Below are 27,252 nucleotides of genomic sequence, written 5' to 3'. Positions count from 1 at the left end.
ATTTATCATAAACTGATCATTTCCCCATGTCCAAATACATATAAATAAAGCTGCAAATTTCGAATGGACCCTAAAATACAAGTGGGCCAAAAGTTATAACCAAAAGAAAGTCCAAAAAAACCAAAAAACATACAAAATGGTCCAAAACTCATAGAAAAAGGCCATTTTGGGGCTCGAAGGCTGACCAAACCGCCTTGGCGTTTGTAGTTTGATGCGTCTCGTTTCTGTGGTAATTTTGACTGGTCACACGCCCAAAACGGAGCCTTCTAGCAAAAGTTATGCCCATTTTTGTGGTGGCCTCTTTTTGTCTTGATTTTCTAAAAACAAAAGGGCCTGGTCTTCAATGGTTAAGCTTAGGCTTGCATCATTTTTTCTTTGGCTTGCATCGGCTCTTTTGCAACCTTGTACCCTTTGTATCGGCAAGCATCGGCACATTCCATCGGCTATATAAATCGGCCACATTTGTCCGATCCTTGTGAACGTTAAGAGCGTGCTATGTGACCGTTTTTTTTTCGTTCTTGTGCCAAAATAAATCCCACTGGAAACCTAATTTTTTTATTTGAAGGTTTTCGATTTTGAGGCAATTCCTTTGGTTTTTTTGGCTTCTATTGCCGGAATCTATGCCGGAAACAACTTGCTAATGCTCTCACTGTTTAAACTTTAGCCAAAATGAAGCCAAAGAACCAAGTATCGACTATGCACCCTTACCCTTTAGGACTTAACTGCCAACCTATTTATACATACATACTTTCTAACTTGTCATAATTAACCCAGGTTAACTATCAACATTGTGCAAATGTGATCTGTAACAACTTATGAATTTTGTGAATGTTGTATACCCCTATATGCGTGGTTAGTGGTGGGTATGTGTGAGGGTAGAAAACTAACAAAACTTGGTAAATCTTTCTATATATTGACAAAAGTGTGCACCCTTACATTGTGAAAATATTTACCATCTTTCCATCTTAGTTTTCCTTCCCTTAATTTTGTCAGTTTTAAGTAAACCTCTTCTTTTAGAAATTTTTTATGTAAAAAAGTCGCATATATACCACAATTTAATTTGTATCATCTTGAAAATTAAGTAATTATATAACTGACATGTACGAGAAGTTCGAGTTGCAAAATAAAGACAAGTACTGCATCTTTACATGTCATCATGGGAACTTTTTTTTTTTTTTTTTTACAGTTTAATTAAGGCCGGCTTCAACAATATATTTTTTGTTTGTATCTATAGTTGTGTTCTTTTTCGATTTACAGATATACACCCTTTGAACATTTAAATTTGATATATGTATGGTACTTTTGGCTGGACTTACGTGATTTTTTCCGACAATTTTCATTTTATAGTGAAATTTTCAGCATATTGTTTGCTAGGATCAGGTCAAAAAAATATCATAGATGTACAACATTTGAAAATTAAATACTCCGAACAATAGGTATATAGGTCAATAAATTAATACGGTGCATGACACAAGTGTCTACAAATCGAAAATTTCATCATTTGGTATTTTAGCTCTTAAACCCCTATTTCTTTACTAACCCCGGACCTGTTTTGCAAGCCGACTAATCGTAGGGCGACCACCCGCTATGGAACAGTTGCGAATGAACCTTCGTGGCCACAAGCGGGTATATTTTCTTGCTCCTAGGATTCAAACTTGAGATATTTAATTTGGTATTTTTATCCCTTGAAGACCAATCATTTAATTACCACTAGGCTATCACGCTTAGACCCCTTTTATAAATATAATAGAAGAGTACCCGTGCGTTGCAACGGTGACAGTGTATAACGTACGAGGTGCTGTCAAGACGATGATTTCAAACCAAATATTTTTGAAAAATGGGGATGGTGGTGGGAAGGAGAAATCGTGTATGACTGAGAATCAGATTGAGAGAAAAAGAAGTGACCGTGGATATGTTTCTGATATTTAGGGGTAGTTTGGTAATAATATAAAAAGTGTTGAATTTAAGAGATCCAGTTAGTTTGTATTATAAGGTACTCCCTCCGTCTCATTTTAATTGTCATGTTGACTAACTTTAACCGTAAATAACTTTGTTTGTATTATATAGTAGTTGATGAAACTTATATGAACGAAAAATACATTAAAAACCCAATCCATTCATATATTTTATATTAAGTGTTACATGACACAAACAAAGTTATTTACGGTCAAAGTTAGTCAACATGACAACTAAAATGGGACGGAGAGAGTAGTATAGAAGTATAGATATAGATATAAACACTAGGCCGGCCAATTTTATTCTACAATTAACAAGCTTAATTAAACCCGATGAATTAATTAAGCGAGTCCAAAAAGGCGATCACAAAGTTAAAAAGCATGTACGGATGATTTAAGTCCAAAAAGGAAACGGTCAAATTTGAGTAGTGCAGATAGTTTTCCATATTGAATTCTTCTTAGCCGTATCAATAGTTTGAGTTACAGTTCCTTGTTTGGCACCACGCAAAAAGTTAAAGGAAACGTACACTAATTGATACGAGTAGAAATTTTTTCATCACAGATGACTTTTAGCATTAGAAAGGTCTTTCTGTTGACTTTTAAGCAATCAATCCTCTATTTTTCTTTTTATTATAAATAATACTAGCTATAATTTGTTGTTCTTGTTAATTACTATTAATCTTTCTAAAAAATCTAAATATATATATATAAATATATATATATATATGGCTTCAGCAGCAATCCCGCTGTTTCTCTGCTTTCTAACAACTTTCGTGCATTGTGTAGCTGCACAACAGACTAATAACGGTTCTGTATCTGTTGGTGCATCACTCACAGCTGCGCCCGACGCAAAACCATGGCTTTCACGTTCTGGCGAATTTGCCTTTGGGTTCCAACAACAACCTCAAGGAAACGATAGCTTCTTGCTATCGATATGGTATGACAAGATACCAGACAGGACTATCGTTTGGTATCCAAAAGACGGTCCTATGGTGCCCAGGGGATCGAAAGCTGAGCTAATCAACCGCCGTGGGCTCGTACTCAGTGATCCTCAAGGGATAGAGGTATGGACTTCTGCGTCCAGTTCTAATGATATTGCATACGGTTTGATGAACGATACTGGTAACTTTCAGCTCGTTGGTAGTAATTCTAGCCCGATATGGGAGAGTTTTGATCATCCGGCAGATACAATGTTGCCAACTCAAATTATGGGGATAGATGGGGAGATCAATTCGAAAATGAGCCAAACAAACTTCTCTGGTGGAAGATTCCAGCTACGTCTGATTCGAGATGGGAATCTTGTTCTTAATACCATTGACATGTTTACTGGTTCTGCTGGTGACGCTTACTATGCCAGTGGTACTAATGATGCATCAAACTCGACGAATTCTGGCTACCAACTTATCTTCGATGTAACGGGATACTTGTATATATTGAGAGGAAATGGCCAAAGATTTGATCTTACGACAAGAGGCTCGCTTCCATCTGGAGATTATTATCATAGAGCTACTCTAGATTCCGATGGGATTTTTACTCAATACTACTACCCTAAGAATCCAAGCAGTCCGAATACAAGTTGGGAAGACATAAAGATTGTGCCACCAAATTTTGACAATATATGTGATTCTGGCAAAGCTTGTGGGCTAAACAATATTTGCAGCCTTGAGGATAATCGGCCAAAATGTGAATGTCCACAAGGGTTTTCATTGTATGATATCAATTCTCCGAATGGTGACTGTGCGCCTGATTTCTCTCCAAGCTGTGACCAAGGTTATTATGGGGAAGAGCAATTTGAATTAATCGAGCTCGGCAATGTTAATTGGCCAGGATCAGACTATGTACACTTGAACCCGATTAATGAACAAGACTGCAAAACTTCATGCTTGAAAGATTGTTTCTGTGCTGTTGCACTTCATAGGGACATCAACTGCTGGAAGAAGAAGCTTCCACTATCCGCTGGAAGGAAGGTTCCTTCAGATGCTATTAAAACCTTTTTCAAAGTTAGAAAAACTAGTGATCGTCCCTCTGGAAACTCTCCTACTCCTGTGTTGTCAAGAGAAAGTAAAAATCGGGCCAGTTTAATTTTGGTTGGAGCAGCCCTGTGTGTTGTAATTATAGTATTGATTGTTGTGATCTGTGTTGGCTTCTTTAGGGTCTACAACCAGAAAGCTAGAAATCAACCATACCAAAGTATCAGTGATGAAGCTATTGAAACTACTCTGCCTCGTTTTAAGTATCAAGAGCTTGTTAATGCTACTGATGGCTTTAATGATGAGCTGGGACAGGGAGCCTTCGGGGTAGTCTATAAAGGTCTAATAGGAACAAAGCCCGTGGCGGTGAAGAAGTTGCATCCTGTGGTACAGAATAATGCCCAAAAGGAATTCAAAACCGAGGTCAACACTATTGCAAGGACTCATCACAAAAATCTGGTACAGCTACTTGGCTATTGTGATGATGGCGAGCAACGGCTGTTGATTTATGAGTACATGAGTAATGGCACTTTGGCATTCTATCTGTTTGGAGACAGGCCACCTAGTTGGAACCAAAGGAGTAACATTGCTGTAGGCATCGCAAGGGGACTCTCGTACCTCCATGAAGAGTGTAGCGCCCAGATCATTCATTGCGACATAAAGCCTCAGAATATACTTCTTGATGACTGCTATAATGCTAAGATTGCCGACTTTGGATTGGCAAAACTTTTGAAGATCAACCAAAGTCGAACCCATACTGGAATAAGAGGAACTAAAGGATATGTTGCTCCTGAATGGTTTAGGAACACCCCAGTCTCAGTAAAGGTTGATGTATATAGCTTTGGTGTCTTGCTACTAGAGATTATTTCATGCCGAAGAAGTGTTATTTTTGAGAGTGATAACGAATTTGAAATTTTAACCGATTTGGCATGGGACTTCTATCATGAAGGCAGACTGGATGCATTTGTTAAGAACGATATGGAGGCCACAAATGACTACAAGAAGCTGGGGACATTTGTGATGGTCGGTCTTTGGTGCATCCAAGAAAACCCGTCTCTGAGGCCCACCATGAAGAAGGTGGTTCAAATGCTTGAAGGAGAATGTGGAGTGACAGAACCTCCATGTCCAAGCCCTTTATTTGTTACTTCTTGCTAATTAATCATGAAATGTTATTGGTAACTTGTTGTAGAACTGTTTCTAAAGTAAGTATCAGTCGTAATTGAATTGTAATCCATAATACATATATAAAGTCCATAATACATAAATAAAGATTGAATTATCATTATAAGAAGGGAGATAGAAGTCTTTAGCAACTCATATCGTTGCTAAAGGTGTACTAAACAGATTTGTTTTGCATTGTGAGGTTTACGGATAAGGGATCCTCTTAAGTTATGAAACAACTTGATAGGTCATGTTATGAGTTATGTGATTGCAAAGATATATGGGGTCAATTTACCGTACTTATGATGTTTTATTTTTGGAATGTGTGGTCTTTACCATACATCATATATATTTTCTATTTTTCTATTTTCATTCTTTTACAAAATCACATGACATATGAAAGATCTTTTATAACTTCATTTCTGTTGTTTGGATTTTCGTTTGCCACCTAAATATACCAGCCATCCCCCCCCCCCCCCCCCCCCCAAAAAAAAAAAAAAATAATAAATTTCTCATCCATACACCGGGGTATATGATAGATTGATCATATATGTACGAGGGAAAATACCCGCGCATTGTGGCGATGAGGTGGTGGAGGATGATAGGTCATAGAGTGTGATACCCAAATGCTTTAACCGTACGGGCTCCGCCCGCGGACTTAAAAATTCGTCGAAAGTATATTGAATAACATCTCTAATGAAAAAGCATGAAATTTTAAGAACACTAATTTTTATAATTTATCGATGTGCGGTTTTTGATATAAAAGATTTTGAATGAATTAGAGGAATAAAATAATTTATTAAGGAGAGAGAGAAAAAAATGAGTGATTGAGATTTGAGAAGAGGGATGAAAATGAGTGGTTAAAAAGTTGAAAGTTGAAAAAATATGCTGGAACAAATACTTTATAATGTAGTAGAGATAAAAATAAGGATATATTCAAGTTCTTTACTATTAATGATTAACTTAAATAATTTATAGTTAAGATGTACAGCATACAGGTATTAAAGCCTAGTTTCTTTAATTACAAAAACTTTGTCCAGCTCTTTAATTATAATCTTTCAACATTTAATCTTTTCTCTAAACCACTTTTAACTAGAAACGAGGAAATTACCCTATGCTTGGCTGTGGGAGTAACTTGTTAACGATTTTTATATAATAATTATTACTTAAATTTATAACAATAATAAAATTTCGATTTTCGTATAAGGAAGTTGGAGGAAAAATTAATGGAGTTGGTGAAAAAGGGGCTGAGGATTGGCCAGAACTAGGTGAACTAAAACAAAGGAAAGAACAGGTTGATTGTGTGGAAGGAGACAATGTGGAGGATGTCAATAATGAGGATGATAATTTAAGTACCTCTAATCCCACTAATTCTGAGGTTAATCAAATTAAGTGCAAATGAAATGAATTATGCTAAGGCTGTAGTTCAAAATTATACTATAGTTGCTAACAAACTTGAATTTGTGCCAACTGTAATCAATGAGGAAGGAAGAGAGGTTGTAGTGTTTGATGAGGAATTAGTTAAAGATGGATGTAAGAAATGGGATTGTGGACATTTTGTAGGATTTAAGATGCCATTTAATGAGCTACTTAGGTATCATATAATGAGAATGTGGAGGAAATTTGGGCTAGTTGATGTATTCATGAATAATGTTGGAATATATTGCTTTAAGTTTGGAAAAGAGGAACATTTGGAGTACATTGTTGAAAATGGTCCTTGGATGATCAACAATAAGCCCCTAATTGTATAACAATGGAACCCAGAGATGTGCATTGATAAAACTGAACCTACTGTGTTGCCACTATGGGTTAAGCAGTGGAACATATGCCACTTGAGGCATGGAGTACTAAAGGTCTAAGTGCAATAGCATGTAAAGTCGGTAAGCCCATTATGATGGATTCAGGAACAAGAAGAATGTGTGATGAGGGTAAGGGCCTTTGTTTGCTAGAGTACTAGTAGATTATCATTAATCCTAAAATTTAACTGTAAATAAGGTATAAAAGGATAAATGCTCATCAAATTATGTTCAAAAAATAAAATTAAAATAGCTAAACTACTCAACTACAAAATGATCTGACCACACTTCGTAGAACACAAAATCAACTAGTTGTTTGTGAATTTATATAACGAGTTTTAAATGTAATCATATTGAAAAAATAGTAAGCCATGAAAACTTGAAAATAGAAGGATGATTAGAATTAAAAAAACACGCAAGAGACAGCTGTTGGAATTTGGGTACAGGGGATAATTTTCCACATTGAACTCTTCTTATTGCCGTGTATCACAATTTGAGTTTGCATTAAATGTTAAGAACCATGCAAAATTATATATGGAAATTTCACTAAGAAACAAACATGGACCACATATAAATGTTAACTTGATATATATATATATATATATATATATAGATAGATAGATTTCGGTATATAATCTTCTGTGATCACAACACACACACACAAAAAAAAAAAAAAAAAAAAAAAACCTTTCAGCATACTAGAAAGTATGCGTTGACTTCAAAAGTCTTTCTGTTAAGCCACAATCCTTTTTTGTTATTATAAAGAATCCTAATTTGTTGTTCTTGCCACAAAATATTCTATGGCTATAGAGGTCCTGTTGTTTTTCAGCTTTTTAACAATTTCCCTGCATTGTGTAGCTGCACAACAGACTAATAACGGTTCTGTATCTGTTGGTGCATCACTCACAGCTGCACCCGACGCTAAACCATGGCTTTCACCTTCTGGCGAATTTGCCTTGGGATTCCAACAACCTCAAGAAAACGATAGCTTTTTGTTATCGATATGGTATGACAAAATACCAGACAAGACTATCATTTGGTATCCAAAAGATGGTCCTATGGTGCCCAGAGGATCGAAAGCTGAGCTAACTGACAGTCGTGGGCTCGTACTCAGTGATCCTCAAGGGACACAGGTTTGGAGTTCTGGGCCCATTTTGGATCTTGCATACGGTTTGATGAATGATACTGGCAACTTTCAGCTTGTTAGTAGTGATTCTAGCACGATATGGGAGAGTTTTAATCAGCCGGCAGATACAATGTTGCCAACTCAAGTTATGGGGATAGGTGGGGAGATCAATTCGAAAATGAGCCAAACAAACTTCTCTGGTGGAAGATATCAGCTACGTCTGATTCCAGATGGGAATCTTGTGCTTAATACTATTGACATGTTTTCTGGTTCTGCTACTGATGCATACTATGTAAGTGGTACAAATGATGCATCAAACTCAACGAATTCTGGTGAACGATTAATCTTTAATGCGACAGGATACTTGTACATATTGAGAAGAAATGGCCAAAGATTTGATCTTACACCAACAGACGCGGTTCCTTCTGGAAATTATTATCATAGAGCTACTTTAGATTCTGATGGGCTGTTTACTCAGTACTATTACCCCAAGAATTCAACGGATAATACAAGCTGGAAATATACATGGTTTTTGCCAAAAGATAAAATATGTGAGAGTGGTTGTGGCCTAAACAGTCTTTGCAGCCTTGATGGTAACCGGCCAATATGTGAATGTCCACAAGGGTTTTCATTGCGTGATCCTAGTTATCCCAATGGCGACTGTGAGCCTGATTTTTCTCCAAGCTGTGATGCAGGTTATGGGGAAGAGCAGTTTGATTTATTTGAGCTCGGTAATATTGATTGGCCAGGATCCGATTATTCGAGCATGAACCCGAGTAATGAAGAAAGCTGCAAAAGTTCATGCTTGAAAGATTGTTTTTGTGCTGTTGCAATTTATAAGGACAGCCAATGTTGGAAGAAGCGGCTTCCACTTTCCAATGGAAGGAAGGATCCTTCAAGAGTTGTGAAGGCCTTCTTGAAGTTTAGAAAAGGTACTGGTCAACCTCCTGGAATCTCTCCTGTGTTTCCAAGAGAAAGTAAAAGTCGGAGAAGTTTAATTATTATCGGAAAAGCTTTGTTAAGCACATCTGTGTTTGTAAACGCAGTGTTGATTGCTGTGATTTGTTTTGGTTTTTTTCAAATCTGCAAGTTGAAATCCAGAACTACATATCCAGGTAGTAGTAAAGCTGTTGAAACCACTCTGCCACGTTTTACGTACCAAGAGCTTGTCATTGCTACTGATGGCTTCAAAGATGTACTGGGAAAGGGGGCCTTTGGGGTAGTCTATAAGGGGGTAATAGAGACAAAGCCCGTGGCAGTGAAGAAGTTGGATACTGTGGAACAACATGCTCAAAAGGAATTCAAAATTGAGGTCAACTCTATTGCAAGGACTCATCACAAAAATTTGGTGCAGATCCTTGGCTATTGTGATGATGGCGATCAACGATTGTTGATTTATGAGTACATGAGTAATGGCACTTTGGCATTCTATCTTTTTGGAGACGTGCGACCTTGTTGGAAACAGAGGAGTAGCATTGTTGTAGGCATCGCCAGAGGACTCTCGTACCTCCATGAAGAGTGTAGCGCCCAGATCATCCACTGTGACATAAAGCCTCAGAATATACTTCTTGATGACTGCTACAATCCAAAGATTGCCGACTTTGGATTGGCAAAACTTTTGAAGATCAATGAAAGTCGAACCCATACTGGAATAAGAGGAACAAAAGGATATCTTGCTCCTGAATGGTTTAGGAACACCCCGGTCACAGTAAATGTTGATGTATATAGCTTTGGAGTCTTGCTACTAGAGATCATTTCATGCCGAAAAAGTGTTGTTTTTGAGAATGATAACGAAGATATGGAAGTTTTAACCGATTTGGCATGGGACTGCTATCATGAAGGCAGACTTGATGAATTTGTTAAGAACGATTTGGAGGCTTTAAATGACTACAAGAAGCTGGTAACATTTTTGATGGTTGGTCTTTGGTGTGTCCAAGAAGACCCATCTTCGAGACCAGCCATGAGGAAGGTCATTCAGATGCTTGAAGGAGAAGTCGGAGTGAACGAACCTCCATGCCCAAGCCCGTTTTCTGTTACATACTGATATCCTGCATTATTACTTTTTTTTTCTAGGTAAAATGTACTATTACTATTTCTAAAGTAAGTTTCAGTCCTAGTTGAATTGTAATCCATCTATAAATAAAGGTTGTAGTTTAGTGTTTACCATTTGAGTTATGTAATTTTATTATCAAGTGTATTGAGTTATGTAATTTTAGTACTGTTTGCTATTGTAATTTAGATTTTCAGTGTTTTTAATTATAATAACATTATTTTTTATACTTTTTTGGGTAAGGGTTTACCCCGCTGAACTATATTCCAAGAACATTAAAACGTTTTACAAATAGTGCGGTTGTGTGCCACATTTATTCCCATACATGACAAGCCATATATGAGTGAACATAAGAACAATCTAACAAGCCATCAGTCTTGTTAAAGAAACTCTAATTGTACATAAGAAATAGACAAGCGATAAGTTTCATCCATTGTGAAACAGCAACAGGATGTTCTCTAGAGGTCTCAAGTGGACCTCAACAATCCTTATCCACCCATATCTTGTTCTTTAGGTAGCTTCCACAGTTCCAGTAAGCGAAGAGTCTTCTGGGATTGTTTAAATTTCATGCTCGCCAGCTTAAGACGAACAGTACTCTCCACGGCCTCTTTCAATTGGCCTGGAGTTCGTTCCAGGTTGGTAAACATGCGGTTGTTGCGTTCCTGCCAAATGTAATAAGCAAGAGCAGCCACCAACAATCTGCCAGTAACACTATAACCCGATTTGCTCGTAGATATCGGTATCAACCAAGCCGTAATGTCATCCCAGCGCTCTGATATATGTTGCATATTAGCCAAGTGTCTTATTGAGTACCAAACCTGCAGAGAATATGAACATTCAAAGAAAAGGTGATCATGCGAATCAGGCCCCTTTTTGCACAACGAGCAGCAAAGGAGATTCAAGTTAGTTGCACTCCCGGCATCCCACACCTTCATTTTGTCGTGGGTCTTAAGTTTCCTTTTGAAAATAAGCCAAATATGAAAAGCATGTCGAGGAATAGCATGAGGAAACCAAACCATATTCACCCACGGTATAAGTTCCCCTCGTTTCCTTAATGTATCCCATACGCTACTAGAGGAAAAGCTACTCTCATTTCCATTTATGTCATGCCAAACCAAAACATCACTCTCATTCAAATTACCATTTTCTATACTTTGTGCAAGTATTATGATATCTTTTCTTACACGAGTGTTTGTTTTCATCACAAATTTGATAGGCTGTTCTTTGTATAAGATTTGAAATTTGTTGATTATTCATTTTAACTCCAATAGCACCAGTGGCATCTACAATCCTAACTTGCACATTAAACCTACCAAAAAAAAAAAAACAGAGATACAATTTTACCACACAACTTAATGATTATAAAGTTTTAATATGAAATATAAATATATACCTAGGATTGATGAGAACTCTTTCCTTGTAACATAAACAACAAATCCACATTTTGTTGTCCCTTAAAGCATCAATAATGTCGACTGCATCCATGTAGAGATCGGTCAACTTAACTTCTTGAGAACAGTACACACATTCCATTGAATACCATAACTGGTCGGTTGGAATAAAACCAATTGTTGCAACAACAACCACTTTATCAAACTGTCAAAATGAAAATGTTTATACATTAGAATGTTAAAAAGCTAGTTATAAATTCGAAAGAAAGTTATGTTAAAAAGTAATCTAATCAAAGAAGAAAAATTCACAAACAATGAATACTTACATGTTCGTCCATCAGGATCATCTCAATACTACCTATGTTATTAACATCTCCATATAGAGGTTGCTTCCATAGCCGCAAATTCTAACCGTTACCGTACATGGCTTATTATTTGGACGGAAATTTCTAATTGAAACATGGTTTAGTGAAGCCATGCTAAAATTGATCCGTTATGTGTTTACGTTTTGAAATGCCTTAAAACTGAATGGAAGTGGCCTTATATAGACATAGACATGCAAGGAAGTAACCGCCACAAGCAATACATGAACGGTTACATATTCAAATTTTCGAAAATTTGAACTTCTTGAAAGCATAACTAATCCGTTTTTGAAATTTTGAACTTCTTATAAAAGTAACTAATCCGTAGACCTTTCAAGGAGCAATATTGTAATGATTTTTGGGCTTTCTTGCATTTTTAAGCATGCCACATAGGCAATAACTAATAAATTTTGAAGTGAGATTTATATAATGTAGGGATATTGAAAACCAACCTTCATTGCCCTTTCGACCGTCACACGAACGCCCAAGCCGTTCCATATTTTGCGCTTCCCTCATTTACATGTATGTACATATATACCTGAACTAATTAGATTTTTACTAAATCACAACTTCATTTAATCTTTATCTTATAACTTGAAACTAGATAAACTCTTATCTATTAGATTAAATTACCAAATAATATACCTTGTATCTTACTGCCACAAGTCTCATACGTACAATTTATTCATTTGGGCCGTTTATATTTAAAGTATTGAAAGAAAGTTCGATAACTTCTTTAACTTACGGATATATATTACATTTGTTTGTTACTACTTACAATTTTAAGAGTATATCTATCGTTCAAAATTTTGGATGAGGCCATCAACTTAATATCTAATATAATACTATTTATACTAGATTTTAAACCCGTGTTCAACACTGGACACGAGACTTACAATATTCTTAATATTAGATATTAATACATGTAACTCATAAAAGTTTATAAAGTGAAAGTTGAAGATATAAGTAAATACTGAGTGTTCAATTCAAATGCCAAAAATGTTAACCTTATAGAAAGAAAACTAATGTAATAAAAGAATATTGGAAGTATATACTCTCCTTCATTATTTGAAAAACTTATTTATATACGAAATTTGTTGTAGTGTTTTTTGTCTTGTCATATTTGTCACATATTAACACCTTAAAGCCCCTTCTCGACGTAACTCGAGATACTACAATGTACAATTGTTTGTGTGTGAAAACCGGACTTTATAGATAGAAATCAGTTTTAATAACATTGTAAAAATAATTATTAGATTTTAGACCCGTGTCTAACACTGAACACGAGACTTACGATATTATTAATATTAGATATTAATACATATAACTCATAAAAGTTTATAAAGTGAAAGTTGAAGATATAAGTAGATACTGAGTGTTCAATTCAATAGCCAAAAATGTTAACCTTATAGAAAGAAAACTAATGTAATAAAAGAATATTGGAAGTATATACTCTCCTTCATTATTTGAAAAACTTATTTATAGACGAAATTTGTTGTAGTGTTTTTTGTCTTGTCATTCATTGTCACATATTAACACCTTAAAGCCCCTTCTCGACTTAACTCGAGATACTACAATGTACAATTGTTCGTGTGTGAAAACCGGACTTTATAGATAGAATCAGTTTTAATAACATTGTAAAAATAATTATTTTAGTTATTTATTTTTTATTAATTAAATAAAATTATGTAAAAACTAAATGATGAAATCAGCGAGAGTCAATTTGATGAAATCGAGTTATATGATTGGTTAATAAGTCATTAGTTCAACTGTCTTTTAATATATATTAAAATTAAAATTGTACAATTACTACTAAAATCTTAATATATTTACAATAAATTTAATTTATTTTTATATAATTAATTTTATATATATGATAGAACATATTATTGGATATATATTAGCTATTATTTTATTGGATAAATATTAGCTATTATTTTATCAGATATATATAAGCTATTATTATTTATTATATATATTAAAATTATTGGGTAAAAAGTGTAAATTTGTGATGGAAAACAAAAAAGTGTAAATTAAAGTCAAAATTGAAAAAAAATCAACCTTAAGAAATCGAGAGTTATGATTGGTGGATAAGTTATTAGAGCAATTGTATTTTAGTATAATAAAAGATTCCACATTTATTTAAGTATTAGACTTTATTTATTTATTATCTTTGTATATCAAAATTCAGTGTATTATAGTAACCGTCTGATTAAACATTTCGTATGGCTCAGATTTTACGCACGGACAACACTGGTAAGGTTATTTTAGTCTTTTAATAAATTCAAGCTTTGGTACATATGTAGATTACTTTTGGCCGGATCTATGTCACTTTTTTCAAACACTTTTCATTTTCCAGTGACATTTTTTTGCATATATATTTTTATTCTAGAAGGCTGTCAAAAGTACCATAGATGTATATTTTACCTCTTTGCACATGTGCGGGTCGTGTTAGCACTTTTTGTCTCCAGGGGTGCTTTCAGATTCCAAAATCTAGCATACTGCTCGCTTGGATGTCACTGTTTGAAATCGAATCAATAATCAACTAACACGTCATTTTAAAATAAAAATAAATACATTATACAAATGTTTACAAACTGAAAATTTCATTAATATTTTCGTTGTTTAACCTCTTTATAATTCCTGGTTAACCTTCTAATCTGTTTGTGATGCGAGCCCAAGTATTGAAACAAGGCTATGATATAATTAGAGGTCCAAAATAGAGCTTCTAAAGGTGCCTCATTAAAATGAGCATAACTTTTACTATAAGTCTTCGTTTTCGACGTGTGACGGGTCAAAACGACCATTGTAATTTGGTTCTGGGGGATATGTAATTTTCCGCATTGAAGTAGTCTTGTTGCCGTGTATCGCACTTTGTATTTCAATTCCTTGTTAAGAACCACACAAAATAAAAGGGAATTTACTAAGAAACAAACATGGAGTCATGGACCACAACACAAAAAAAAGACTTCCAGCACCAGAAAGTATGTTTGGACTTATAAAATTCTTTCTGTTATTAATTTATTATAAAGAATCCTAAATTGTTGTTCTAGTCAATCCATCTTTCTTAATTTTCTATGGCTGCAGAGATCTCATTGCTTTTATGCTTTCTAACAATTTTCGTGCATTGTGTAGCTGCACAACAGACTAATAACGGTTCTGTATCTGTTGGTGCATTACTCACAGCTGTACCCGACGCTAAACCATGGCTTTCACCTTCTGGAGAATTTGCCTTGGGGTTCCAACAACCTCAAGGAAACGATAGCTTCTTGTTATCGATATGGTATGACAAGATACCAGACAAGACTATCATTTGGTATCCAAAAGATGGTCCTCTGGTGCCCAGAGGATCAAAAGTTGAGCTGATCAACCGCCGTGGGCTCGTACTCAGTGATCCTCAAGGGAGAGAGATTTGGACTTCTGCGTCCAACTCTGATGATATTGCATATGGTTTAATGAATGATACTGGTAACTTTGTGCTTGTTGCTAGCGATTCTAGCAGAATATGGGAAAGTTTTGGTTATCCAGCAGATACAATGTTGCCAACTCAAATTCTGATGAAAGGTGGAGAGCTCGAATCCAAAAAGAGCAGAACAAACTTCTCTGTAGGAAGATTCCAGTTACGTCTGCGTCCACAAGGAGATCTTATTCTTCATACTGTTGATAGATTCATTGGTGATTCTAATGATGATTCTTATTATAACTTTGGTTTTATTGATGATGATTCTGGTGAACGAGTCATCTTTAATGCGACAGGATACTTGTACATATTGAGAACAGATGGAACAAGATTTGATCTTACACCAAGAAACGCGGTTCCTTCTGGAAATTATTATCACAGAGCTACTCTAGATTCTGATGGGGTGTTTACTCAGTACTATTATCCCAAAGATTCAACAAACGATACAGACTGGAAAGTTGTATGGTTAGTCCCAACAGATATTTGTGAGACTGGCAAAGGTTGTGGCCTAAACAATGTTTGCAGCCTTGATGATAACCGGTCAACATGTGAATGCCCACAAGGGTTTTCATTGGTTGATCCGAATTATTCCCATGGTGACTGTGAGCCTAAATTTGTTCCAAGCTGTGAGGCAGGTTTTAGCGAAGAGCAGTTTGATTTTACTGAGCTCAATAATATTGACTGGCCAAATTCCGATTATGCTAGCACAAAGCCGAGTAATGAAGAAAACTGCAAAAGTTCATGCTTGAAAGATTGTTTTTGTGCTGTTGCAATTTATAGGGACAGCCAATGTTGGAAGAAGCGGCTTCCACTTTCCAATGGAAGGAAGGATCCTTCAAGAGTTGTGAAGGCCTTCTTGAAGTTTAGAAAAGGTACTGGTCATCCTCCTGGAATCTCTCCTGTGTTTCCAAGAGAAAGTAAAAGTCGGAGAAGTTTAATTATTATCGGAAAAGCTTTGTTAAGCACGTCTGTGTTTGTAAACGCAGTATTGATTGCTGTGTTTTGTTTTGGTTTTTTTCAAATCTGCAAGTTGAAATCCAGAACTACATATCCAGGTAGTAGTAAAGCTGTTGAAACCACTCTGCCACGTTTTACGTACCAAGAGCTTGTCATTGCTACTGATGGCTTCAAAGATGTACTGGGAAAGGGGGCCTTTGGGGTAGTCTATAAGGGGGTAATAGAGACAAAGCCCGTGGCAGTGAAGAAGTTGGATACTGTGGAACAACATGCTCAAAAGGAATTCAAAATTGAGGTCAACTCTATTGCAAGGACTCATCACAAAAATTTGGTGCAGATCCTTGGCTATTGTGATGATGGCGATCAACGGTTGTTGATTTATGAGTACATGAGTAATGGCACTTTGGCATTCTATCTTTTTGGAGACGTGCGACCTTGTTGGAAACAGAGGAGTAGCATTGTTGTAGGCATCGCCAGAGGACTCTCGTACCTCCATGAAGAGTGTAGCGCCCAGATCATCCACTGTGACATAAAGCCTCAGAATATACTTCTTGATGACTGCTACAATCCAAAGATTGCCGACTTTGGATTGGCAAAACTTTTGAAGATCAATGAAAGTCGAACCCATACTGGAATAAGAGGAACAAAAGGATATCTTGCTCCTGAATGGTTTAGGAACACCCCGGTCACAGTAAATGTTGATGTATATAGCTTTGGAGTCTTGCTACTACAGATCATTTCATGCCGAAAAAGTGTTGTTTTTGAGAATGATAACGAAGATATGGAAGTTTTAACTGATTTGGCATGGGACTGCTATCATGAAGGCAGACTTGATGAATTTGTTAAGAACGATTTGGAGGCTTTAAATGACTACAAGAAGCTGGTAACATTTTTGATGGTTGGTCTTTGGTGTGTCCAAGAAGACCCATCTTCGAGACCAGCCATGAGGAAGGTCATTCAGATGCTTGAAGGAGAAGTCGGAGTGAACGAACCTCCATGCCCAAGCCCGTTCTCTGTTACATACTGATATCCTGCATTATTACTTTTTTTTTCTAGGTAAAATGTACTATTACTATTTCTAAAGTAAGTTTCAGTCCTAGTTGAATAGTAATCCATCTATAAATAAAGGTTGTTGTTTAGTGTTTACCATTTGAGTTATGTAATTTTATTATCAAGTGTATTGAGTTATGTAATTTTAGTACTGTTTGCTATTGTAATTTAGATTTTCAGTGTTTTTAATTATAATAACATTATTTTCTATACTTTGCGCAAGTATTATGATATCTTTTCTTACACGAGTGTTTGTTTTAAAATTAACGCTGATAGCATTCTATATATTCTTTTTCTTTTTTATTTTCATAAAAATAAATCCTTTCAATAAATTCAAAAACATGCAAGAAACTGGTGTTGAGATTTGGGTCTAGTTGTCATTCAGTTGGAGATAGTTTTCCACATTGAAGTCTTCTTGCCGTGTATCACAATTTGAGTTTCAACTCCTTGTTAAGAAGTACACAAAATTAAGGGAATTTGACTAAGAAAGAAACAAGGAAAGCAAATGAAATCTATGTGGGTATAGTATTGCATTTTCTTAACAAAAAATTATAAATCTTATAGTATTGTGGTGTCAAAATAGTTTTCTAAGTTTTAAAAACTAACAAATTGGTTTTATGAGTGCCAAAAACTAATGTAAAATTTCTAAATTAATATAATCTTTATTTTGCTGTATTTATAGCATCAATATTTACTAATGAATTGTGTGTTTTTTTTTAATTTGATATGATGCGTCTTTTAAATTAAAAGTAGTAAACTAATAGGGATTTAAAATTTAGGTTCAAACCTGAAAAAATTGGAGGTAAAAAGTATTTTAGTATGAAAATTGAGTGATGATGTGGTGATTTAAAACTGAAAAATGGTTTAAAAAGGTTTAAACTGAGGTAAAAAGTATTTCAGCATCATGCAAAAGAGGGTGGACTTTTAAAAGTCTTCATTTTGAGTCACAATCATCTTTATTATTATAAAGAATCCTAATTTGTTGTTATATATTTTGTCAATCAATTTATCAATCTTCTATTCAATGGCTGCAGTGATCCCGCTGTGTCCCGGCTTTCTGACAATTTTTCTACTTTGTGTGGCTGCACAACAGGCTGATGGTTCTGTATCTGTTGGTGCATCACTCACGGCAACATCCAACGCAAAACCATGGCTTTCACGTTCTGGCGAATTTGCCTTTGGGTTTCAACAACTTCAAGGAAACAATATTTTCTTGTTATCGATATGGTATGACGAGATACCAGACAAGACTATCATTTGGTATCCAAAAGATGGTCCAATGGTGCCCAGGGGATCAAAAGTTGCGCTAATTGATGGTCGTGGGCTCGTACTCACTGATCCTCAAGGGAGAGAGGTTTGGACTTCTGTGTCCAGTTCTGATTATATTGCATACGGTTTGATGAACGATACTGGTAACTTTGTGCTTGTTGGTAGAGATTCTAGCACTATTATATGGGATAGTTTTGGTAATCCAGCGGATACAATGTTGCCAACTCAAATTCTGGCTAAAGGTGAAAAGATCAATTCGAAAACGAGCAGAACAAACTTCTCTACTGGAAGATTCCAGTTACGTCTACTTGAAAAAGGGAATCTTGTTCTTAATACTATTGATAGATTCTCTGGGGAAGCTAGTAGTGATCCTTACTATGATAGTCAAACTGATGATGACTCAAACTCAACGAATTCTGGTGAAAAAGTGGTTTTTGATGAGACAGGGTACTTGTATATATTGAAAAGAAATGGCCAAAGATTTGATCTTACTCCAAAATACGCCGTTCCTTCTGGAGAGTATTATCACAGAGCTACTCTAGATTCTGATGGGGTTTTTACTCAGTACTATTACCCCAAGAATCCAAAGCGCAATACAAGTTGGGAAGTTGTATGGTTGGTGCCAACAAATATTTGTCAGACTGGCAAAGGTTGTGGGCTAAACAATGTTTGTACCCTTGATGGTAACCGGCCAAAATGTGAATGTCCACAAGGGTTTTCATTGCTTGAGCCCAGTTATCCGAATGGTGACTGTGACCCTGATTTTGTTCCGAGCTGTGATGCAGGGTATGTGGAAGAGCAGTTTGATTTGACTGAGCTTAATAACATTGATTGGCCAGGATCCGATTATGCAAGCATTTACCCCAGTAATGTAGAAAGCTGCAAAATTTCATGCTTGAAAGATTGTTTTTGTGCCGTTGCAATTTATAGGGACAGCCAATGTTGGAAAAAGCAGCTTCCGCTTTCTAATGGAAGGAAGGATCCTTCAAAACTTGTGAAGGCGTTCTTGAAGTTCAGAAAACGAGATCATCGTCCTGAATATTAGTATTTGTAACCTGTGCTATTTCTGTTCCAAAGTTAGTTTCTGTGCTAGTTGAGTTGTATATGCATGTAATCCATAAACAAATAAAGGGTGCAAAATACAATTCGAGTTATGTATAGTACGAGTAGTAAAGAAATCAATGGTCTGATCTCTTTAAATAGTGTCATTACTTTCCAAGAACAAAATTTTGACCAAAAAATTACAAACTTTAATTTGTTTAATAATTTGGGATTAAGGATTTACAGATTTTTGTTTACCATCTTTCTTCTTCATTGAATTAAGGATTTACAAATTGCTAAGCTATTAAGACCACACGCCAATGGTCTCGTGGTTTCAATGGAAAAAATCGTCAACTTTGTAAACAGTTGGCACAACCGGGGCTTGTCTTGTCGCCAGGGAATTGAAGGCCGAATAACCGAAGAGGAAGAGAGTGGTCTATGTGCACAAAGTGCGTGTATGTATGTTTTTCGCTTTGTTTCAATACAGGTAATGATATATAGGATTGAGATCCTCTAAAGTTATTATTAACTTTATAGGTGAAGTTGATGATTTTAACCTTTGGATTAAAATCAAGTGTCAAGATTCAAATATCAACTTTGAATCTTAACTTTTGATTTTAATCCAAAGGTCAAGATTCTCTCAACTTCACCTATGAAGTTAATAATAACTTTAGAGGATCTTAATCCTGATATATATGCCTAAAATATAGGTCTAAATTAAAAGCATGTCTAATACGTTCAATAAATGACATATGGATTACACTTTCTAATGGAAGGAAGGATCCTTCAAAACTTGTCAAGGCGTTCTTGAAGTTCAGAAAAGGAGATCATCGTCCTGAAAATTAGTATTTGTAACCTGTGCTGTTTCTGTCCAAAGTTAGTTTCTGTGCTAGTTGAGTTGTATATGTAATCCATAAACATTGGTAATATTCAAAAATTCGTTACCAAGTTTAGAATAAAGCTAGAACTACATTGCTATTTTTTAATTATATTGCGACAAAACTATATCGATCTATAATTCAATCCCTTGCTTTGTAAGTCAACAAAGTCTGTTGTGACAGGTGAATGACTCATTATGATCGAACTTTCCATGAAAAGGATTACATTGTATTTTTCTCATTAAAGACCATGTCTATGAGATTGACAAAAACCTTACGATTACACTTTTACTTTTCTCATAAAAGATAAAACAATCTTCTTGTCGCAATAATAAAAAGATGTGCCTATACATGCATGTTTCGCAACTATAAAAAACTGAAAAAAGAAGTGACATATATACAATACTCCTTCTAAATTATTTCAAAAAAAATATCATAATATTTAGTATCATAAACATGTATAATCCAATATTTCTTATTCTATTTATCTGTTCTACCATGTGCCTCAATTTAATGGGAGAGACCCCTCAAGTTGAAACTAACTTGAGGGGATTCCACCTTAATTTAATACCGGGCATAATTAGAAGTAACTTTTTCAACCGTCTAACAAACTTTGAAGTGACCCAATGACATAAGGGCTAGCATGTCTATCCCAATTCCCAACCATATGAAACTCGAGCCCAATTGGCAATTGCACCACTAGAAAAAGAAAAAGCCAGATAAGCTAAACCAAAGATCAAATATGTGCCTCGTGGGTAAACTTGAGTGTCTCACCACGCTGACCTTAAATTATTTACAGTTAAGAAGTAAATTTAGTAGACCATATCTCGTTACTTAATTTGAAAAAGACTTTTAAAGTTTGGGCACTAACTTGTCAAGTGCTGGCGAAACAAGCATGGCTCCTCTCTACACTTTGACGATGATTCAATTCATGTATTATTTGTGACAAGAAACACAATAATCTATATATGTCCCCACAGAAAAAACTAATGACCCAATATATATGCTGTTTCGTGGATCCTTCTTGTCTTCAAGTAAGGAGTAGCTGTATATGTAGGTAAGCATCATTAACAACATTTTTTAATTTAAACATTCTATCCTCAAAGCCTGTTTTGCGATCGTAGAAAACTTACGGGAAAAACCCACAGATTTGTTACTACGGGGAGTCGAACCATTTAATCGGGTTGATGTGAAGGATTTACCTTCTATTTTTTCACATATATCTAAAAAGGCCGACACCTAAAAACAAAATGAGCCACGCCTTTTAGGGTTGGGGTCTCGGAACTGACTTTGGAACTACTACAGATAGTGCTTCTCTAGTACCCCTAGTTAATCAAATGTCAAAACCACAACATAAGTAAGAGGTTATACTTTTCTTCATACTAAAATCAAGAAATCCACAACAATGTAACACTTTTACTTTGAGTTCTTGTATCCTTAGGAGTTTGGACTATATTAAATACCCCCCAAAGCAAACATATTACAGGGTAAAATTTGTAACTGTCACAACATGAAAATCCTAAAAGACTAACCCTTTTAGCACATAACTTTACTATTATGCACATGGAACTCTCTTTGATATAGTTTACATTTCTTTTCTAGTGGGCAAAAGAGCCCTCATGAGGAACAAGAAAGCATGCAAACACCTGGACGGTAAGCCCATGCAGGAGGCAACCGAGCATATCTTTCCATACCGGGTTGCTCATCAAACGGTCTTTCCATGACCTTCAGCAAGCGTCTCACTTCTTCAAAGTCACCTTGTTCAGCCATATCAATGGCACTCTGGCATAGATAGTTCCTGAGAATATACTTTGGGTTCACAGAATTCATTGACGCTTTCCTTTCTTCATCCGATATACCACTAGTAGATATCTACGTACAAAAATACCATTGATAACCATTACAAAGAACTAGATAAGGCAATATCAACCCATTTACATATCAAAGATTTGATCCACACATGTTTTATCTCTTACAGATCGAACAGGTAACATAAGACAATATTATAAAGGAAAGGCGTCAAAAAGTCAAACCAATTAATAACTTTTTTGGATATAAAGTGTTTTGAGACAACCTAAAATGTTTCCAAATGGGAAGATTGCCCAAGTGTATTTTTGATACATAAAATCTCAAAAACATTATTACTATGCGATACAGCTTTTGTAACATATTAGAGACACTATTTAAATATGAGAGTACTTACAGGGTTTTTGACAGAACTTGTTTGTGATCAACCCATCCCGTATCGACCCACAACATAATTACATGTTACTGTTCCCCAAAATCGTCCATTTTGTTACCTCTACCAAGTACCTTAAGAGCGGTCCAGTTACACATTACATATATTAACAGTTTTTTTATAGTGATGCAAGTTCAAGAGTCAAGCTACCTCGTCTCTATAACGTTTGACCCAGCTGGTCCAAGCATCTTTTCGTGATTTGCCAATGTCTAGCAAAGAAGCCTTAAGCGGAACTAGCAACTTTTCATCGGGAACATTTGAATCAGCCCTAACACTGGAGAGTAATCTGAAAAAGTTTGTGTAGTCAACTTTGTCAACTGCCATGTTGTTCAGCAGTTCACCAATGAGTTCTTTATTATACTTTGGCAAGCCAACTTTTTTGGTCATGATAGCCTGATACTCGTCCATAAATTTACTACCATATCTGCAGTGATATACAATTAATGAGTGGTGGCAGCAATGATAATAATGAAACAAGTAAAATGGAAGTTTGAAGTTTCCATACCTTTCCATGGCATAATTGAGCTCTTGCTTACTTATTAGTTGAGCAGTTGAAAGAGCTAATGCAAACTGGCCTATATTCCATGAGCCAATATCAGGTTGTTCTGCAAAGCAATACCTTCTCCCTGGAATATCTGTGGTGTTGGGAGTGAAACTAGGATCAAAGGCGTCAAGAAATCCAAAAGGACCATAATCAATTGTGAGCCCTAATATGCTCATGTTATCAGTATTTAGTACACCATGAGTGAACCCAACACCCTGCCATCTTGCAATTAATGAAGCAGTTCGTTCAGCAACTTCCACAAGCCAAGCTGATATAATCATCCATCAGTTGAAACCAAATAAAGATCAGATTATAATGTATAGTCAGTATATATCAAAGTCGAATCAGTTAGAACATTCACCTGCATACTTGTTGGAAGTTAGATCCACAACATCACTGCTTCCTTCCCCAGTGGAGAAAGATAAGCCATCACTTTTGCTCATACTTTCTATATGAGGAAAGTGGTGTTTAATGGTGTAATCAGCCAAAGTTCTAACAATGGCGAGATCCTCTTTTCCTCTTTTAGCATGTATCTGGAACGAGCCAAAACGCAAAAAAGATTGAGCAACACGGCACACGATAGCACCAGGCTCGTCTTTTGGATTACCACTGTAATATAACAGGTCAATTGATATAAGCAAGTTACAGGGTATATTGAACAGGGTGTTTTAAATTCTAAAAATGGAAAAGTTTATTAACTTGCAAAACTTACTCATAGAACATGTCACGGCTCACTAACTTTCCAGTCATTACAAGGCTAAGTGCACGAGTGGATGGAATTCCCAGACTATTCATTGCTTCACTGCAAAGAAATTCCCGAATGCTACTACGTAGAACCGCTAAACCATCAGCAAATCGGCTATAGGGAGTCTTCCCAGCACCCTTTAGCTGAATCTCCCACCTTTGGTTCTTGGAATTCAAAAGCTCACCAAGTGTGATCGCCCGCCCATCGCCCAACTGTCCAGCCCACACTCCAAACTGATGTCCACCATAACACTGAGCATAAGATAACCTGAGTGATGACATCGGCATTTATAGAATTGAACGAAAAGCTCTTCAGAAATGTCAAAAAAGAGAAATGCCACTCACCCTCCTTTTAGAGGAGATGCTCCCGAAAACAGATGTGGAAAATCAGATCTTTCAAATCTGCAACATAAATAACATATTTCAAGATTATGACATCTCTCAGGCAACCACCACAGTTATTTATTATTCATATACAAAGAATTGTGGACATCAAACCATAGTATAATGACTAAGCAAATTCCATGACAGTTTTGGGGACCTGTCTTGTTAGACTAAGAGAAAATGCCAGGTGGGAGTCCCACAATTAGGTGTAAAACAATTTTTTGTGATAAATATAATATACCTGAGATACCGCCCTCCTTCCATAACATCGTATAATGACATATAAACATAATAAACTATTTTTACTAGAAACTAAATCTTAAGTCCGAAGATGTGCTCTATATATCCAAAGGAACTCACTCTTTAGGATCTAAATCAAGAATATCAGCAACGGACTCTGACCAAACGACCAGCTGAGGGTTGTCTACTTCAGCAGATGGAGATACTCTGGAATAACAAGCATGAAGTACCTATATAAACACAATTCACCAGCGAAATCAGGTTTGTTTCGGTTTACTTTTCGGAATGGCATTTAAAACATCAGAATATATCATTAACTTGGTACAAAATTTATACGCGTGTTCTTGAATTAGTTATAACTCAAGATGAAAATACAGCCAGTGATTGTATTTTGACAAAAAGTGGATGATTATCGTAAAAATGTTGTAACATTAGGATCCCCAACTGTATCCGGATACCAGTAAAATATAGTTATCTGTTCTCGTGAGGTACTGATCTCAGCTTATACGATAACAAATAGGAAACCAAATAAACTCAAATCACTATGATCGAAAGCATTTACCCACTCCCATTTTAAGGCTCAACACTAACAATCATATTCCGCCACTTCACCCTCTTTATTCCACAAATAAGAACATGACCTATCATTCTCTCCCTCCTTTCTTACACCGCCAACTACCGTTTAAAATTACCAAAAAAAAACTCTTGAAGATTATCTTTTCAATTTCCTTCATGTCTGTGATTTGAAACCTTGTTGGTTGGTTGTTGATATCATATTCAAAAATAAATAGGAAACGAAAACGAAAAAAAGAGCAAAATCAACTTTTGACTATAATTGGGCCCCCGTAGTTGGGACTGTCAGTTTAAGCCTAAAAAAGTTGCAAAACAATGGGAATGAGTTGATTTTGCTGTTAATAGGGTCTGGGAAGATTTTACGGATAGTGTTGTCAGTTGGAACAAGATAATTTGGTTTACACAAGGCCTACCTAGCCATATGTTCATAATGTGGCTAGCTGTGCAAGGAAAACTACATACCCATGATAGGATAAGGATATGGAATAACGAATAATGATGACAATATGAAATGTCCTTTGTGCAATTTTTGTAAAGATTCTCACGAGCACCTATTTTTTCAGTCTAAGTTTTCTAGTCCTATATGGGAAGAAATGCTTAAAAAGAGTACACTGCATGGAATTCCTGATATGTGGATATAATGTCCGCTAGACGTACCAAATAATGCAGTGACTAACGTGGTGGGTAGACTGATTTTAGGAGCAACAGTATACTACTTTGAAAGTCATATTGTGTAAATAACTCGATTGGGATAATATTTACAATTAAATTAATGCACACAAAAACTATGCTTATATTATAATTATTATATCTAGGCTAAAATTTACAATTACAGTGCTCAAATTAACAGCAGTTAAATTCATGAAATCAAGACGGAAATTTGCTATATAAAAAAATTACTAAATTAACCTCACGAGAAACGATGTCGTTTAGAGGATCACCAGGCAACTCACGAACAAATGAATGATCCCAATTTAAATCTTCAATTTTCAGCTTCTTGACCTCTGGATTATTATTTGAATTTTGTCGATTTAATTCGCCGGTTAACGGATCAGCCGGTAAATTAATAGCGGTGGCTGACGGCGGCGGTGATGGTTCGGTTGACATATTGGATGGAGTGAACGGCGGTGGGGAAACGAGTGTGTGAAAGTAGGACAGTAAAATAGGTGGACAAATGTAAAAGGATCAACTAGTATTGTTGAATAATAATTATGTTATGTTGATGTTTCATGTTTACTTTGGATATGTGTTTGAATCTGTGATTATCAGTTTTTTGTTTACTTTGGACAAAATAGGTGGATGGAGTAGTTTTTTTTTTTTTTTTTTTTTTTCTTTTTTTTCACTTTTGCCGTTCAAAAAAAATCAGTTTTTTGTTTACCGTTTTATAATTTTTTTACCTTCCTAGTAAATAAATTTTATTGAAGATTTTGTTTTCTTATATTGTATTTTGTCATTCGTGTTTTGCATTTGGTATTAATGATAGTAGCGACCGTGGGTAGCGATGGCGACGGATGAAATTCATGGCAATTAATTGTAATAGATGTAAAAGTAATTAATGTTTAAGAAGGTAATGTAGTTATTTTAATGATTCACGGATTTATATGTAATTTATTTCATTAAGAGTATTATAGGTATATTAGGTAGAGATGTTTAAAACTTTAAATTGATTAATAAAGGAGATCAGTATTTTAAGTATTTCAATTCCTTATTTGAAATTTTTGGAGAGGGTTCCCCTTTTATAAGGTACGAGTCACATGCTCGCACAATACAGCGGCGATGGAGGTAGTAGCGCGAGGTGGTGGCGGCGGCGGCGGTGTCGACAGGTGGTGGCGGTGACGGGTGGTGGGGATGGACAATGGTGTTAAATGCAAAAGTAATTGATGTTAAAGGAGATAGTGTAGTTATCTTTAAGAATTAAGGGATGTGTATGTTGTAAATTATTTCATTAAAGTATTATAGGTATTTTGGGTAAGATACTTAAATTAATAAATAAAGGATATGGATATTTTTGGTAGTTTGGAGTTTTAATTTGAAATTTAGGGAAGGTGCTTATCTTTTATAC

General features: G+C 35.6%; 6 protein-coding genes across 6 annotated transcripts; 4 read left to right on the top strand and 2 right to left on the bottom strand.

Annotated features, from left to right (window-relative positions):
- Positions 1-2,680: 2,680 nt before the first annotated feature.
- On the top strand, positions 2,681-5,127 carry LOC122583540 (G-type lectin S-receptor-like serine/threonine-protein kinase LECRK3). The gene has a single exon (XM_043755934.1). The coding sequence runs from the start codon at positions 2,681-2,683 to the stop codon at positions 5,078-5,080; it is 2,400 nt and encodes a 799-aa protein (XP_043611869.1). The 3' UTR covers positions 5,081-5,127.
- Positions 5,128-7,564: 2,437 nt separating this feature from the next.
- Positions 7,565-10,246, top strand: LOC122582244 (G-type lectin S-receptor-like serine/threonine-protein kinase LECRK3). Its single transcript, XM_043754610.1, has one exon. The coding sequence runs from the start codon at positions 7,683-7,685 to the stop codon at positions 10,050-10,052; it is 2,370 nt and encodes a 789-aa protein (XP_043610545.1). The 5' UTR covers positions 7,565-7,682; the 3' UTR covers positions 10,053-10,246.
- A 300-nt stretch (positions 10,247-10,546) lies between these two features.
- On the bottom strand, positions 10,547-11,260 carry LOC122583539. Its single transcript, XM_043755933.1, has one exon. It carries the CDS (start codon positions 11,258-11,260, stop codon positions 10,547-10,549), a length of 714 nt encoding a protein of 237 aa, XP_043611868.1.
- A 3,594-nt stretch (positions 11,261-14,854) lies between these two features.
- On the top strand, positions 14,855-17,429 carry LOC122582394 (G-type lectin S-receptor-like serine/threonine-protein kinase LECRK2). Its single transcript, XM_043754778.1, has one exon. The coding sequence runs from the start codon at positions 14,889-14,891 to the stop codon at positions 17,253-17,255; it is 2,367 nt and encodes a 788-aa protein (XP_043610713.1). The 5' UTR covers positions 14,855-14,888; the 3' UTR covers positions 17,256-17,429.
- An 873-nt stretch (positions 17,430-18,302) lies between these two features.
- LOC122583538 (G-type lectin S-receptor-like serine/threonine-protein kinase LECRK3) lies at positions 18,303-19,592 on the top strand. Its single transcript, XM_043755932.1, has one exon. It carries the CDS (start codon positions 18,303-18,305, stop codon positions 19,590-19,592), a length of 1,290 nt encoding a protein of 429 aa, XP_043611867.1.
- A 2,228-nt stretch (positions 19,593-21,820) lies between these two features.
- Positions 21,821-26,466, bottom strand: LOC122581380 (protein adenylyltransferase SelO-like). The gene is made up of 8 exons (XM_043753603.1): positions 26,100-26,466; positions 24,738-24,847; positions 24,339-24,395; positions 23,962-24,261; positions 23,611-23,858; positions 23,211-23,517; positions 22,856-23,129; positions 21,821-22,338 (listed from the first exon to the last, which is right to left on the bottom strand). Exons 1-8 carry the CDS (start codon positions 26,295-26,297, stop codon positions 22,084-22,086), a joined length of 1,749 nt encoding a protein of 582 aa, XP_043609538.1. The 5' UTR covers positions 26,298-26,466; the 3' UTR covers positions 21,821-22,083.
- Between the last annotated feature and the right edge of the window lie 786 nt (positions 26,467-27,252).

This window comes from Erigeron canadensis, chromosome 9, assembly GCF_010389155.1.
Source record: "Erigeron canadensis isolate Cc75 chromosome 9, C_canadensis_v1, whole genome shotgun sequence".
Lineage (NCBI taxonomy): Eukaryota > Viridiplantae > Streptophyta > Magnoliopsida > Asterales > Asteraceae > Erigeron > Erigeron canadensis.
This window is presented reverse-complemented; position numbering and strand designations above follow the sequence as displayed.

Bases quoted from the DNA above. Each gene is read 5' to 3' on its own strand.
- LOC122583539 (XM_043755933.1), bottom strand. From the start codon at position 11,260: ATGAAAACAAACACTCGTGTAAGAAAAGATATCATAATACTTGCACAA.
- LOC122583538 (XM_043755932.1), top strand. From the start codon at position 18,303: ATGGCTGCAGTGATCCCGCTGTGTCCCGGCTTTCTGACAATTTTTCTA.
- LOC122583540 (XM_043755934.1), top strand. From the start codon at position 2,681: ATGGCTTCAGCAGCAATCCCGCTGTTTCTCTGCTTTCTAACAACTTTC.
- LOC122582244 (XM_043754610.1), top strand. From the start codon at position 7,683: ATGGCTATAGAGGTCCTGTTGTTTTTCAGCTTTTTAACAATTTCCCTG.
- LOC122582394 (XM_043754778.1), top strand. From the start codon at position 14,889: ATGGCTGCAGAGATCTCATTGCTTTTATGCTTTCTAACAATTTTCGTG.
- LOC122581380 (XM_043753603.1), bottom strand. From the start codon at position 26,297: ATGTCAACCGAACCATCACCGCCGCCGTCAGCCACCGCTATTAATTTA. The intron at 24,262-24,338 runs GTGAGTGGCATT...GTCATCACTCAG, and splicing joins GCATCTCCTCTAAAAGGAGG to GTTATCTTATGCTCAGTGTT. The intron at 23,130-23,210 runs GTATGGAAACTT...ATATCACTGCAG, and splicing joins CTCAATTATGCCATGGAAAG to ATATGGTAGTAAATTTATGG.